We start from the raw sequence: 16137 nt of genomic DNA on the forward strand, positions 1-16137 counted from the left end.
TCTCAGAGGCATCTGTTGCGGCACATTGTCTCCGATTTTTCGCATTCTCAATGTTGATTCGTTTATTTGTATTTTCAACAATGTACTTACAAGAATAAACTTTTTGGAAATAGTTGCAAAAAGCAATCAAGTTTGGATGAACTCCTATTCAGCTTTGCTAATACAATTGCATTCAGTGTACCATACCATCGTTATTCTTGTTATTTGGTTGGGGCTCTTCATCCGAATCGGGAGAGGAATTTGAAAAACTATTTGATGAACTTGATCTTCACTATGATCGTTGTTATTTTTTGGTCGTTTGGCTAGCATTTCTTCTTCAGAAGGATCAAAATCTGCATCCGAGTCATCACTACAATGAAAAGGATCCACATCTTCTTCGGAAAGATTGTCGATTTCTTCCTCCAACTCTTTCTGGATTATATATTTTTTAGGCATTCTGCAGGATAAAGAAAAGTTTTTGCACTTCAGCACTACTGGGACAGATATGACCAGTGTCACATTTTTTAGCGAAATTCAAAAGCCTTACTGTAGTCTACAAAACACACATGTAAGTCTTGATTCATATCTAAGCATCCCTGTGACAGAATGTTGAGTGCGAACAATGCCTCACTCGTTCCCAAGCCTTTTTGGAATCCAAATTATGTATTACCAATGTCTGCATTAGATTTTCCGAATATTCTGTTATCGATAACCTTCAGTAGGATTTTCAACGTGTGACTCATGAGGCTTATTGTGCGGTAGTCAGAGCAATACTTGACACATTTACTTTTTGGAAGAGTTATCAACGTTGACATAAGTCATTTGGTGTTATTCCCGATCTACCAATATGTGGATCTGGTAGATGGTCTGGACCCGACGCTTTTCTGTTCTTTAATGTGTTCAGTGCATGAACCACTTCTTTCTTGATTATGTCTGGTCCCAGTTCTTCTATTTTAGTATTTTCAAGGTTTTCAAGATTGATTCGCTGTCTATCATCTTTAAAAACTTGCTCAACATAGTTGTTCCATGTTTCTATTTTCTGAACTATTTCTGTGATTATTCTACCATTGTTGTCGTACAATGCTTTGACTTGTGGGCGCTTACTGGTATCAGCAAGTTCTTTTAACTGCGTGCTTAGCTTGCAGCTGCTCAATCTCTTTACATTTTTGATTATCTGTTGTATTTCTTTATATCTTTGCTCATATTTACCTTAAAAGCTTCTCAAGTAAATCTGATAGCTATTCAAACCCAAAGTACCCAAACTCCAAAGTAAGCCAACAATAAAGCAACTTAACCACAGTGTCTTTTAATTAAAAAGTAAACAAACCTCAAATACTAAATAGTGCATCCCCAAAGTAGTTCAACTTTAGAACACCACAACTATAAAGTAACCAATTTCACAAGAAGACAATACCACCCGAAAAACTTAACCCAACTCATTGTTATTCAATCTTGAGACGTGGTTAGGTTAGGTTGCTTTGGGGTCTCAAACCAATCACAAACCACGCCAGCCAAACTCAAAGCAAGCTCCGATGTAAAGGCCTGGTTACACAGTGCGAGCTAGCATCCGAGCTGGCCTGGTCAGTTACTGCAGTGCAGCTACTCGCACCGTGTGTCCGCATCATACGAGTTAATGTCATGTGCAAGTTGGTCAGTGTGGCACTGATGACATCTATAAACCATCCATCAAATGGTTTGATGCCATGGATTCCATTATTAAAATAATTAATCTAAAAGAAAAACAAACAACAAGTAATCCGGTACAAGTGATTTATTATTATATAATATTTTATTTCTAATCACACAATCATATTATTTTGCCAAGTAACTGCTCCCTCATTATTGAAGTAATTTTTATATTTCTGTCGTATTTTCTCTATTATTGTTTTCGATCTATTATTGATCCGCAAGCGATGGATGGTTTGTAATTCATCAATTTCTGACTTCCACTGCCCCAAATTGATTTGAAAGTTCACGATGTCTTCATAATCTGTCGTTCCTGGTGGTGTATAGGTTCTTGATGCAATAATACGTAACCAGTTGTGTAACGTACATGTGCATAAGACGATCTTTATCGCAGTGTCTTCTTTAACTTTAATTGGTGTTCCCAAAATACGAAAACGAGATGCTAGAATGCCAAACCCATTCTCAACGATTCTTCTTGCTCTGCTCAATCTATAATTATAAATCTTTTCTTTTATAGTTGGTGTATGTTTGTAGGGCTTTAGTAAGTACGGCCTTAAAGGGAAGGCATCATCTCCAACTAGAACCCCATTTTCAGGTAACAATAAGTTGTTTTCCAGATAAGGATACAAAGAGCAGTTTTGGAATACCCCACCATCTGCATTACGACCATATGAGCCGATATCTACGTATCTAAAACAATAATCGTGATCCACGACGGCCATAAGAACTATACTGTTTGTTCCTTTGTAATTATAGTATTCACTACCACAATTTGGTGGGGCTTGAATTGTTATGTGTTTCCCATCAATAGCTCCACAGCAACTTGGGAAATTCCACCTCGAATGGAATCCTACTTGTATATCTTGCCATTCCTCCCTATTCGGTATCTGAAAAGTGAAATAGTATGGTTAATTGTCATTTGGCTTAAAATAGTAATGTTAATTCAAAATAAAAGAGTATTGTTAATTTCAGAAACCACATCATGTATCAACATCAGGGAACGAATTGTTTCAAGAATCTTCAGAAACTATTAACGAGGATCATGATACTAGTGGCAATAGCAACAACACCGTTCAAATACAACCAATAAAGCCACCAAAAAAACCAAGATTAAAGATGAAATTATCACCAGAAGGGTCTGAAATTCAAGCAGCCGTGAATGAACTCAAGGAATTAAATCAATGTTTAACAATGTCTGCCCCGAGTCCAAAAGAACCGGAAGATGAATGTGATGTAATTGGAAGACATGTAGCACTGCAGCTCAGACAGTTATCACCAATTAATAGAATTGATGCGATGGATGAAATACACGCATTACTCTCTAGATACCGTAAGACAGCCCCTTTCTATGCTAGAAATGTGTATACTCCTTCTAATTATTACAGTTCTGAATCCGTTCCATCACCACAGTCTTCAGTGTCTGCGCACTGTACACAATTGGAACAACCCTCGCAATCCATACTCGCAAGTGATGTACTTGCTGCATATTACTAGGTTCATTTCTAATACATGCAAAAAACATTAACAAATCAGTTGTAAATTTTTTAGACTTTCATTTATAGCATTACACACTTCTGGTATTATTTTAATTATGGATGCTTTTGAAATTCTGAAAAATATCGACAACAATCTATACGATATTCCAGAAGAAAGGTATACTAGGGTTATCTTCAACTTTACTCTCGCAGGGATAGTATCCCTCATGTGTGTATCTTCACGTTGAATTTTTGGAGCAATTAAATTTAAGAGTACTTCCACTTGTGTAGGTGTCACTTTCATAACTGCTTTATATTCTCGGGGATCTTCATTATATAGTTCTTTAAATATAGTATGCGTTGCCCCTTTCCTTTGCATCCAATTCCTGACCCTAATCGTTCTGTTTTTCTTCTTTTTTTGTATAGCACTATCAGCTCGAATCATTTCAGCGCAAAGTATTTTTGTAACCGCTTTTATTACGGTATGAACCGTGATCAGTCGTGTATTTTGCGACAACATTGCACGAGACCTAAAAGCTACTGAAAAGATGCGAGTACACACGTGCAGTAGCTGTCAAGCCAGCAACTTGTGTGACCGGACGAGGTGAGTCGAGCTACTGTCATGCGAGTACATAGGTGCAGTAGCTGCCCACTGTCAGGTCAGCAACTCGTATTGTGTAACCAGGCCTTAACTCAACCACACAGTCACTCCAAGCTTTAAAGCAGTCTTCTTAAACACGAAGTTATCTGACCCTGAAGATATAAGTTCATTATTTAGAATTATAAAAAATTACTTACTTCTTATTGATTTTTCAATATTTGATTTGATTTAGAAATAAGCATGCAAATGAATTACTATTACTTACATTTTCTAAACGAAAGAACAACTTAACCTTAACCATCTTAAGGGTTGAATAGGGTCGTTAAGTATTTTTTTTTTATTGGCTTATTCGAAAGTTTTTTAAAATTGATTGACCCTATATTTTTAGTTTTTGATTCTGAAGCTTAGTTTTTCCAAAAAATAATAATAAAGTTTGAAACTACAGGGCGCGAACTCCAAAGTACGTCACTCAGATTTGAGCGTACGATTGGAGCGTATAAAAATCAATAAAATTCTTGAAGAGAGACAATGCTGCGAATCTTATATGCGCTAGAAGAAAACAGAGAAAACGGGAGCGAACGTAACGTCTGTGATTTCTTTCTTCTTACTTAAAACGTCATCTGGAGTCGGGGGTTTAAACTTTTACATTAATTATTGCAAAAATTAAACAATTTTCGAACGTGAAAACCTAATCCGTCTAATTTAATTTAGATTATCGATTTTTTGAAAGACGGTCTTTCTAATCGATTGACCTTAACGGCCCTATTCAATACGTTTAGATTAGTATTAGAAGATTTGACGTTATTATAATATTATTAATTTATTCTTGTATAACTAGTTCTTGTTATAACTTAAATAATAAAGGAAACTTAAAAACCTTGATACTATATATTATTTTTCGATTTCCTGCCTCTTCTTAGTATTGTAAACAATTTTTTTTATTTCATTAATATTCTTTATTACAATCTTAAAAACTTGAAAATCATAACGATATACAGTGCCATTGAAAAATAAAACAAGAAAATGTTAACGCAATTAAAAAAAAGAAAAGAAAAAAGAAACTGACTGTGTTGCGGTTAGGATACTAATAATAATAATAAAGTCGTTTATCCACGGCGAGTTAACTCCGTCTTATGTTCGCGGCCGGCTCGCTAGATGGCGTTCGATACAAACACACGGAGCGGGACAAGACCGTTTATTGTTAATTATATTATATAGAGTGTAGTTATGGTGAGGTAATAAAAGACGTCTACGACGACAACAAAACAACGTACGACAAGCAAAAAAGAAAACCGGTAATAATAAAAAACGTGAGGAGGTAGAATGATGTGGTGGGGGAAAATGGAAAAGAAATTAGTTGAATGTGGTTCATGAAAAATATTACATATATAAATAAGTAATTATAATTCAATAGATTTTAATAACTTCGAGCGGCTCCCAATTTATGTCAGTAGATTTTTATTAATACAAATGATCTCGAGGCTCTTTGAAATGTTACATCCAAAACTGTACTTACTCCAAGAAATATCGACTAATGTACAAAGGTCCAATCAATATGGAGTTCGTCAGAGACCCAAGAACAAAAACTTAACAATCTTTCGTTTATATTATTAGTTATGTTAGGTATTAGACAAACTAAAAAATAAAGGAAAAATAAATTTGACAAAAATATCATATTCCAGCAATGGCCAAAGTTTCTTATTTTTCAGCGCAGTCATTGCAGACTGGTTTTGTATACTGTAGACAAACTGGCTTTTTGCAAGTAAGACACAAGTATTTTGTCATTCTATGTTTCTTTGAAGGACACAAGTAGCAAATTTTACGTTTTTTTAGAATCAGATCATACGTCTTGGGTTCTTCTGCAGCTAGGACTGCAAGTATTCTACCAATAGTACGTCATCGTCAAACGCCGTCTCATGTGATCCTCTACCAATTGCTTGGCTAGCTGCATTCCAAAATACTTTTTTCTTTAATGGTCGGATTATCTCTATAACATTGGTGTAAGATATATGAATTTATCACAGAAATGTCTAGTAGGCGAAAAAAAAATGCTAAAAGTCATCTTCGAGTGCGACGACTTGAGGTGCTTTTCGAACACTTTTCGTCTAGAGAATCTAGTCCGCCTTTATTTTCATTGTAGTAGGAAACTATTTCCGGTTTCTGTACTAATGGATCATCAAATCGTCTGTTATGCATGGATGATATTAGTATCGTGGCTTTTCCAATTTTATCAACATATGAAATCAATGTGCATTCTTCCTTGAATCCATACAGTATTGAGTTAGCTGCTCTTTTCTTATTGGGTTTTCCATAACAGATCAACTACTTGTATGGAAGAGTACCAATTGTCAGCTGTAATATTACGATTGCTGTTAAGAATTGGTTTCGCTAAACGTAACACAGCTTGAGTAGGCTTTAGTAACCTCTTCTCTTCACCATTGAGACCAAAACTATCAGAACCTTTTCCCGTATAGATGTATGTGTTATATAGATAACTGTTTCGTGCATCGGGTAAGGCATAGTATTTTCAGACCGTACTTTGCCGGTTTATTAGGTATGTACACTTTGAAGCGGCACCTTCCTCGGAAGCTTACAAGCATATCATCTATAGTAACAGACTGTCCAAGTCCATAAACATTTTGACAATTTTCTACAAATGTGTTGAAAATAAATGAAATTGCTGCAACCGGATCGTTCTTCTTCCGCTCTCCCCTGTTCTGAGAATTGTCGAATCGTATAGCCGTCAAAAGAACAGCAAATCTCTTCTTACTCATGACTGCTCTAAATATTTCTCTTCCACTTCCGTCCGTTGCGAATATACGGTCTATATTTTCATGACTCGAATTGAATATCGCCGTATACACTAGAGGCCCCAAAAATGCCTTCAGCTCAGTGATATCTGCGTCTGTCACATGATGTCTGGATTGTACAGAATATCTCTCACGAATTGAACTTAGTTCTTGGTTGGTGTGCTGTAGAATATGTTTTAACATTTTGTTATCGAAAAGCAAATTCCAGATTGGCAATGGATTCGCAGCATCACAGAGATTACGTACTTTTGATTTTAGAATCGGAATTTTTGTTATAAAACTTCCGACGTACACCATCTATACCGATTTTTGCCATATACATACTTTTTGTTCACATTATCTACAATATTTACACTTTCATCTATGAAGTCCTCGCTAGCAGACAGTTCTAAATCGCTATCCTGCTCTAATTCATTTAGGTTGTCTTCCGATACGTTATCTATGTCATTGTCTGTAGTATTTTCCTACCATTTTAAAAGAGCTTTATCAAAATAAGGATCTTCACAAACTACTCGGTTTGAAGATCCGGCCACATTTCGGTAAATTTACCACTAACAAAAAAGTTACGCAAATCGACCGACGTAGTCTGAGGGACTATTACCTATATCTTACCAGTTATAACTTTTAAGCCGATATTACAATCACGACACAAATTTGTATACTAATGATGCTCAGAGAGGTGGAGGATTAGACGGAAGGACAGGTTTGTACACGCTTTTAGTAACCGCTGAGAAACAAGTATTTTAATCGCGTAGTCTGCTAGATTACACCAGACCAGTTAAGGGTTAATGTCCAAATTGTAAACAGTTGGTCCTGGATATGGAATATCCGGAGCAGAAAATAGCTATAGAAATTTATAAAGCAAGGATTGATAATGGATGGGTTGTAAGTCATGCAAATGAATTGCAGCAGAGCAAAGGTGATGATGAGTGAGGTGTTCGAGACCGAGAAGGTATGGATGTTTCAGTCTTATCGGTTTAGGAGCCATATCAATCATGGAAATGTTAGAGAGCTGGGACTGGATTGTAAGGTATTAAATGTGAATGGGAAATATTTTGTCGTAATACCAGCAAAAAGCTAAAATTTAATGATGACTTCAACTTCTAACAAAATTTGATAAAATCAAACATATTATTATTAATTAACGTTAAGGCAGAAGTACATACAAAAAAATTTATTGGCGATTGAGTCAAATGTATTGTTTGGAATGTTGAACCTCAGATAAGTAACACTAGAGAAGTGCCATACGGCGATTTTCTTGAAACTTGGCACACAAGTAGAGTATGGAAAAATATTCGACACATATATTGTCATTTCTTCTCAAATTGTGAAAAATTTTTAAAAATTTAACTAATGAGTTGTAACAACTACCCCTAACAGTAACGAATCATGGAAACTCATCACTACAAGTAGGAGTGCATGTAAAAACTTTCTACAAAGTAGACAATATTGCCGTATTTGCAACAAAATCAGGCAAATTAACATCTGATCTTGCCATTAATTGGTTCAAACACGTGTTTTTACCAAAGACCCAGGAAAACTCTGTTCTTTTGTTAGATTCTTGGACTGGCCAGACTGAAAGAAAATTTGACAATATTGATAAAGACTATAAAAACATCCAAATTTTTACGATTCAAGCTGGAACAACTGAATTCATTCACAAAATACAGTCAAAATACAGTCTTTAATACACAATCAGTTTTTCTCTCCGAGATTTAAGAATATATTTCGATACAGTGAAAGTGTGGGTATATTGCAGAAAAACCCGAGAAATGCGAAAGTCCTGCAGACTTGTGTTTCAAAAACTGCAATAACTTGTGTGATCTCTGCAATGATATTGCAATAATTAAATATGCTTGGTGTTTGACATCAATGTGCATGCAGCACTTGTTTGCGGTAACAAATGACAACTCTCGACGTTACTGTCTGTACTAATTTAAAAGCATAGGTCATAAAGCACCCCAATGAGACAGCAACCCTATCACGTCCACGTCGTTCATCCTGGGTAGCGCTAACAATAAGAAAGATTTGGTTGTTATATGCATCACTACTTGTGATGCATAATTAAGGTAATTTTGATATCAACCGTTTTCTAGAAATCCGCCTTAAAATTATCCTAACTTCTCACATTTTTAAAATTTTTTCGCAACATCAGACGCGGACATCAGATTCGTCATCAGCGACCCCAAAAACCCTTAGTGACATTATTTCTACCCTTAAATGGCGATCGGGCACATATGGCATATGTATATAATATTTTTCCATACACCACCTGTATGCCAGGTTTCAAGAAAATCGCCGTGTTGCACTTCCCTAGTGTTAATTGTGAGTAAGAAAAACTAGAATCTGAGCTCTGAGGCAAAGAAACTTGTGAGAGTATTGAGACTTAGTCTCAACGTTGGATGTAATAACAGGAATTTCAATCGGAAGCTAATATTGACACAGCGGTTAATTTTTGAAGTGATGATATAAGTTTGTGAACTACTTCCAATGCAATACAAGCAATACAGGTTTTTGGCTGGAATGGCGATGGATGTTTTTTCTTCGTCCTCGAATATTGGCGATCATCCTGGATATGATTACACCATTTAAGGTTGCTCTGAATAATACGGTGGTAATTTTTGAGATCCATGTCCTTAAATTTTTAAGCCATGATATCCTCCTTCTTCCTGGTCATCTTCTTCGATCTTCGATCTGTTTCTCATAATATGTCTAATATATTCCAGTTTTCATCTCTTGATGATGTTTAACACTTCACTTCACTTCATCACTGTCCTGATAGTTACTCTATCCACCCATGAGATCCGCAGTCTTCTATAGAACCAGATTTCGAAACCTTCGAATGAAATAATTTGTATTCTTCGAGTCTGATTTTGACATCGATGCTGAGTTTATGACTCTCAAACAGTTTAGCCATGTGGTTGAAGGTAACTCTTGCTTTCTCTATGCTGCACCTTATCTTATGAGAATAGTCCCAATCCTAACACCCTCTCTATTGGTGTGTTGGTAATCGTACTTTTCAAGTGTCCTTAATTATCATGAACTTGGTCCTATTAACTACTCGTCGCTTATTTGTTCACTAGTTCTTCTAAGCTTTTACGGCTGTCAATGAATATCATGGTATCGTCGGTGTATCGAATATTGTTCAAATGCTCTTCATTCGCTAATATTCGTATGTTGGCTGATTACAAGTGGAGAAAGAATGTAGCTCTGCCTAACGCCTCGGCAAATTTTGATTGCGCCATTGTGTTTTTTTTGCATTAATCGGAATGGTAGCTGACTAGTTCCAGTAGAGGTTCCGTATAATTCCAAGATCCTTGTCGTTCACCCCCATTAGCTCCTAAACTTCCATCACCTTTTCGTTGTTGTACCTTGTCGCACGCCTTACTGTAGCCAACGAAGTAGGTGGAAACGTCTCAGTAGCGCTGAAATAACACTTGTAGGCAGAAATGAGTATCTGATATTCTTTCTTCGCATCGTTTGCATGTGTCTCGATGGATCTTTTCCTTCTCTTAGAATGTGGAGGGTGACTTTCACTTTATCTGTGACGATACTGGGTCTAGATTCAATCTGAACTCCTCTTTTGTCGGAAATCTAACCTCTTTCGTTTGTCATCACTAACTTTTCTTTGTATGTACCTCTTTATAATTTTGTATATAGGTGGATTATTTGTTTGCTTCCTTTATTCTCCCATAAGCATGAAGGTTTCCCCCGACATCCATGATCTGTATTTCCTTCCATGATCCTTGAGGTATTTGTCTGACAAAAAATGTCGGTTCCCTTCTTCACTTCTTCCTCTATCCGTAGCACTTATCATTGATGTCTTTCACTTGTCATTGATTCGTTGATCTCTTGATTTCCTTTGTAATGTGTTTGATACAGGATTATTCCAATAAGGGGGTGGTCCGTCCTGTTGGAATGTTAAATCTCTACAATCTGTAGTGAGTTGTGGAAACAACCACAACCGCAACATATGCAGTTAACTTTCTATGACAAACATACATACATACAATTGGACATGAATTTCCAGTGTTCCAGAAATGTACAGCTTCATCGCTGAATATTAATTTAGCACTGAAATTTTCATTTGCCAATGATTCCTGCATTTGGATACAACATTTCAGACGACGGATATGATAGTCCCACGTTAAGTGTTGCAGGAGCTGCGTACGGTGCAGTTTGAAACGTAAGTGTCGCAAAATGCGCAAATACGCAAATACGCAAAATTGGTCGTCGCAAAATCTATTCAACAGTTTGCTTTGATATTCCTAGCTCGAAGCTTGCTCCAGATGTAGATTTCTGTAAAGTCTGTACAGCAATGTCCAACTAGTAGTCTTATATTGCCGATACCATCGCAAAATGCTCTGTTTATAAGGTGGATCTTTTCCATACTGTCTTCTAAAAGCGCGTTGTACTGTTGCAACGGACGGACGTATATTTTAAGACAAAAACTTTTTTGCTGCTTTGTCATATTGTAAAATATATGCAGATAGTGATCTTAAGCTATCGCCAGAGGCAAACAATAAATCGTGGGGAGTTTGCGAATATTTGGATATATCGTTCATGTCTGTAGGTAAAGTAGTTTAGATTGCGTTTTAAAAACGAAGGAATCTTTTGTACTAAATTTTGGACTTATTTCTTACTATATTCTCCCACAAATCCATTGTGGTCCGACTGTGTATCGGCATTCGGGCGCGTTTTCACACTTGCGAAGCTGTTTATATATCTTTGATTCGCCAAAATATAGTCTATCTGGTTAAGGCAGATATTATCAGCTCCATTGTCTCGGACGTCCACGTGTATAGTCGTCTATCTGGCTACTTGCAAAAACTACTCACCAGGTCATGCTCATCCCTTAATATGATATATACAAGCTACGCTACAGTTTGCTTATATTGAATTTATATTAAATCTAAATCGGTAAGTGTTGCTTAGTAATACTTAACGGCCTTGTGATGTTATCAATATACCGGACAGTATGAAATAAATATAACAAGGAAGCTTCAAGTTGAGTATGAAGGAAGCATCGATGAGGAATGGGAATCATTTAGAGAAAAATGAAGCCTATACAAAAATGTAAGACAGGACCAGGGAAACAGAAGATTATAAGTAAGACACTTCGGAACGCATAGAAGGAAGAAGAGGGATAGCTTTAACAGGAAATTCCAGAAAATAGAGACTCTCAGGTGGTAATCAGAAAATTACCAGAAAATTCTACTAGAAAATAAAAAGTAGTCTAAGAGAATTTAAACCAAAAATAGCAATGCGTAGGGATGAACATGGAAATATTCTTTCGAAACAAGACAAGATAATTTACCGGTGGCTGGAACACTATACAAATAGATTGCTAGATGATAATACCCAGATAATACCCAAGGAAGTATTAATGGCAATAGAGAGAACGAGAAACTGAATAATCAAGGAAGAAGGAGATAGGTTGAGCAGGTCTTACGAGAACTGGCAAAGAATATATGGAAAAGACAACAGCTCCTTCAAGTATGGAATCTAGGAATTATAGTACCTATACATAAAAAGGGCGACTATCTCCAATGTGCTAATCACAAAGCCATGCACTTTGTATATAAATTACTATCGAACATTACCTATATGTGAAAGATATCAGCACCTATTAGTGCGATTTCTGCAGCTAACTGGAAAAGGCAATGGAATATAACATAGAAACGTACCATTTATTTGTAATTTTAAAAGCGGCTATGGTTCTATCTCTAGGATATATCTAATCAGAGCAATGTCAGATCTCAAGATCTGACAACGCACCTTATTTCATTAATTATAGAAACACTCAAGGTGAAAACTATGGGTAGGGTGCAGAATGAAGCTATGATGTATCTGTCTGTTCAACATGGTACTCTAGATAGCCATAAGAGACTCGGGAGTTAACATAAGAGGGATTATAGTGAACAAAAGCGTCCAGATCTTGTCGTTCGCGGATGATGTTGACATAATTGCTAGGACGAGAAGGGATATGGTAGAAGCCTTTAATCTCATAGAAAGACCAACAACGAAAACTGGACTAAAGATAATTCGAGGTAGGACACGTAATTCGCAGAGATTAGGAATATGACGTGTTGAAACGAAGGGTAAATCTGACAGCCTATCAAAAAGTCTCAATATGGCCAAGTCTTGGGGTATGGCACTGAGTCGAGGGTCCTTTTTTATATTATAGAGGGATGAGGAAATCTGCTATCAAACACTCGACCTTAGTTCTTGTGCGGTTGCATAGTAGCAAGAAAAGTAACACCTGCTATTATGCCATTTTCCCACCTCTTCTTTGCCGCTCGTGATTTGTCCGAAGAGCCTACTTAGCGCATTCCAGTTTACCTCTCCGCTCAACATAATTCTTCTGGCATTTACCACGCTGAGCATCTCCTCATATTCTCTGCAGCACTCATTTCATCAAACTCTTTGTACAACGGTATCTGTTTACTCACTTCCCTTTCTTTTTTAGGTATGTCCCGAAGACCCCGTGACCAGTAAGCCTCTGTGTCGTGTGATAATTTACTTTCCCCGCCTCTCTATTAACTCAGGCATCAAAAGTCCGGTATCATTATTCTCGTTAATAAAAACCGTTATACTGAAGATTTCCCCTCTTATAAACACGACTTCGTGCCTACACCAGCAAATCTAACGACAACATCACAACAATCATCTAAACCCCCACTGCTATGCCTATGCATAATCTTTTGTTAACCCTTTGTTGCAGTTTTCTGTGTTGGTCTACAACCCACCGATATCACCGCGCTTGCAATCAGCCTCCTTACATTGGCACGCGATCACCCATTCTTTGGAATCAGTCTTATATGTACCCCCAGGTACTTCACTGCCCCTTTATCTTCTATCTTGGAACCGTTTATGTCAATTCTCAATTGCCTAATTCTCCTCCTATCTTCCTGTAGCACCAGCTCCGTCTAGGCTTCGGCCACTCTAAGTTCCATCGTCTTCAGCCCCTCAATCACTCACCTCACCGCCAATGCATCTCTGTTCTCTTTTAGGCCCTATTGTTCCCCTTTACCACGATTACCAGGTCACCACCAGATTGACAACCGATTCCATTCTGATAATAAAGATTTCGTTGTAGAAAACATTCCATAAGGTCGGACCGAACACAGACTCCTCGGCTACAACACACTTCGGCCACTTAGATATGACAGCGCTGCTGATATGATTTTCAATGTCTAATGGTATCAGTATGTAATTATCTCGATGGGCATAGCTCTTCTCCTTTATTTCTTCTACAATCACCATGACTGTTTATGCTTAAGGTAGATCTACCCTTTCTGAAGCTGTATTGCTCAAGTAATAAGTTCTTTTCTTCGATCCCTATATGCATTCTATCTCTTAGTATAACTTCTAGAACTTTGCCCATCGAATTACACAAACATAAGTAGAAGGAGACGTGGGTTCTGTCACAGAGGGATGAGAGGTTATTAGGCACCTTTGAGAGGAAAATACTATGCCATATATACAAAGCAGTTGTATAAGTTTTTGTTATTAAAACATATAGCATATGTGGGGGTTGCTACAGCAGTGTTCAAAAATGGAGAATAACGCAGAAGATATAACTTAGCATACAAAGATGTTTGCCAAAACAAACTCCAAATAAGGCACAAGAACAAGTCATAGGAGTGACCCAAGACAAAATACCTGGACCAGGTGGAGGACTACACCAAAACTCTTGGGTTCATCAATTGGAGAAGGATGTCTTGTAACATGTCGGAAGGGCGGAATATGCTGGAGCAGACGAAGACCCACAGAGAGTTGTCAGTTGATGATGATGATGAAGCAATGGAGGAGAACATGTTTAGGGCGTTGTGGATATTTGCGAGTACGTTGCAGCTGGAAACGTCCAGTTCTGCTTCTGGGTTAATTTCGACATCTGGAAAAATGGTCTGCACATACACTGTGTTAATTAATTATCGTACCCGACGACATTATTGCAATTATGCAACCACTATCACAGTATTACTATTGCAATACGCGATTTGCGATATTGGTTGCATACTTAATTAATTAACACACTGTAGTCTTCAACGAGGTGTCCAATATGTTGTTAATTGTTGTGTTGTGGTAACACAACATGTTTCGTCTACTCCTTTGTTTGACAATTACGAAACATGTTTATATTCAAGACAATATGAACTCACCAATCTTTTTGTCGAGCTAATTTTTTATTAAATTTAAACATTTTTTTCTGGTAGAAAACTCCTATAAGTATAGTCTTTTTATTTTAATTCTTAAAATTCGTTCAATTTTCTTCAACAGCATCGCGTTTAATCTTCTTCGAACCTTTTAACCTTTTACAAATCGATTCCGATCGAAATTATTACAAACAGACAATTTATTATCTCGTTAATTTAAACGCCTCTCTCTTTTCGTCCTTTTCTTCTTCTTCTTCCAACTACCTCTTCTTCTTCATCTTCTTGTTCTTCGACGTCGCCTCTCTCAGGGAGAAGACCAATTACGATTAATATCGGCGCGGAAACGCCTCCGTTAAAAGAGAAACGGCCATTTTCAAAACGACCCAACCATTAATTGAGCCGTTTTTGCCGCTGCTCATATAAAATCGTGAACAATAAATTTTATTCTTCTTCAAAAATCAAAAAAAAAACAAAATTTTTTGTAAATTTTTTAAGGTTAACTTGAATAAAAAAGAATTAAATGTTGAACGAGATTTTTAAAGAATCTAGTTGGTTGTGTTAGAAAAAAAGAAGAAATTATTAAAGCTAAGTAGATTAAGCGAAAGATGGCGTTATGTTGAAAGAGTAAGAGGAAGAAGGAGAATGAAAAGAAGAAGAAAAAGAGGTAGACAATTTACGAGTGACCGCTCAATTTAGCTGTCAAAGTGTGGCCGAGGCGAGATTATTAAGATGTCGCTGCCGCTGCGAAACGTTAAAACGAACGAAACGACCGTCAGATGGCGCGCGCGCGTTCTCTCTCTCAACGTAACCTTAAAGTTATGGAATGTTAACTGTAAAGCAAAAAATTATTAAAATGAATCGAAATAAAAAAAATCTAAATACAAAGAGTGTTTAAAAAGTGAGCAATAACAAATAAACATACAGAGTGTTTAATAAAAAAATATATAAACCCAACACCTACTAAAAAAGACGAATCGTTGACCGATTAATCTTCTCATTGAAAATCGACGATGATAAATCGAAGGAATAAGCGCGTTAAAATCACCATTAAAATGATTATTAACCGTTCACGACTCTGCCCGTTTAATAATAATCATCGTAATAATAATAATAAACGCGTTTTCTCTCGTTTTAATAGAAATTAATGTCTGGTTATTAATCAAAATCGCAAAACCTTCCTCTCTTTTCTCTTTACGTTTATTTCACTATTTTTCTCTCTCTCCCTCTTTCGATCTCGCCGGGGTTCGGCTCGGTTCGATTTTATATTAATCTTAATACGAGATACAAACGACGATAAATTGAAGTTTGCGCGCTTGTTCAAACTCGATCGTCGATCATTTCGACAGGTTTAAAACTTTAAGCAACTTAAAGTTAAGAGATTGACTTAGTTGAATGATATTTTTAATTCTTTCAACGTTTTTCTTCTA

The 16137-nt window shown here is 36.7% G+C and overlaps 1 protein-coding gene across 1 annotated transcript in view; it reads left to right on the forward strand.

Moving 5' to 3' along the window:
• The first annotated feature begins 484 nt into the window (after window positions 1-484).
• LOC139429815 (uncharacterized) overlaps window positions 485-16137 on the forward strand; it is a 31277-nt gene continuing 15624 nt past the window's right edge. The window contains exons 1-2 of the mRNA XM_071196032.1: window positions 485-547; window positions 2638-2898. Of these exons, the coding sequence (XP_071052133.1) occupies window positions 485-547; window positions 2638-2898 (324 nt within the window). The remainder of the gene's footprint in view (window positions 548-2637; window positions 2899-16137) is intronic.

Source organism: Onthophagus taurus, chromosome 5 (genome assembly GCF_036711975.1).
Source record: "Onthophagus taurus isolate NC chromosome 5, IU_Otau_3.0, whole genome shotgun sequence".
Classification (NCBI taxonomy): domain Eukaryota; kingdom Metazoa; phylum Arthropoda; class Insecta; order Coleoptera; family Scarabaeidae; genus Onthophagus; species Onthophagus taurus.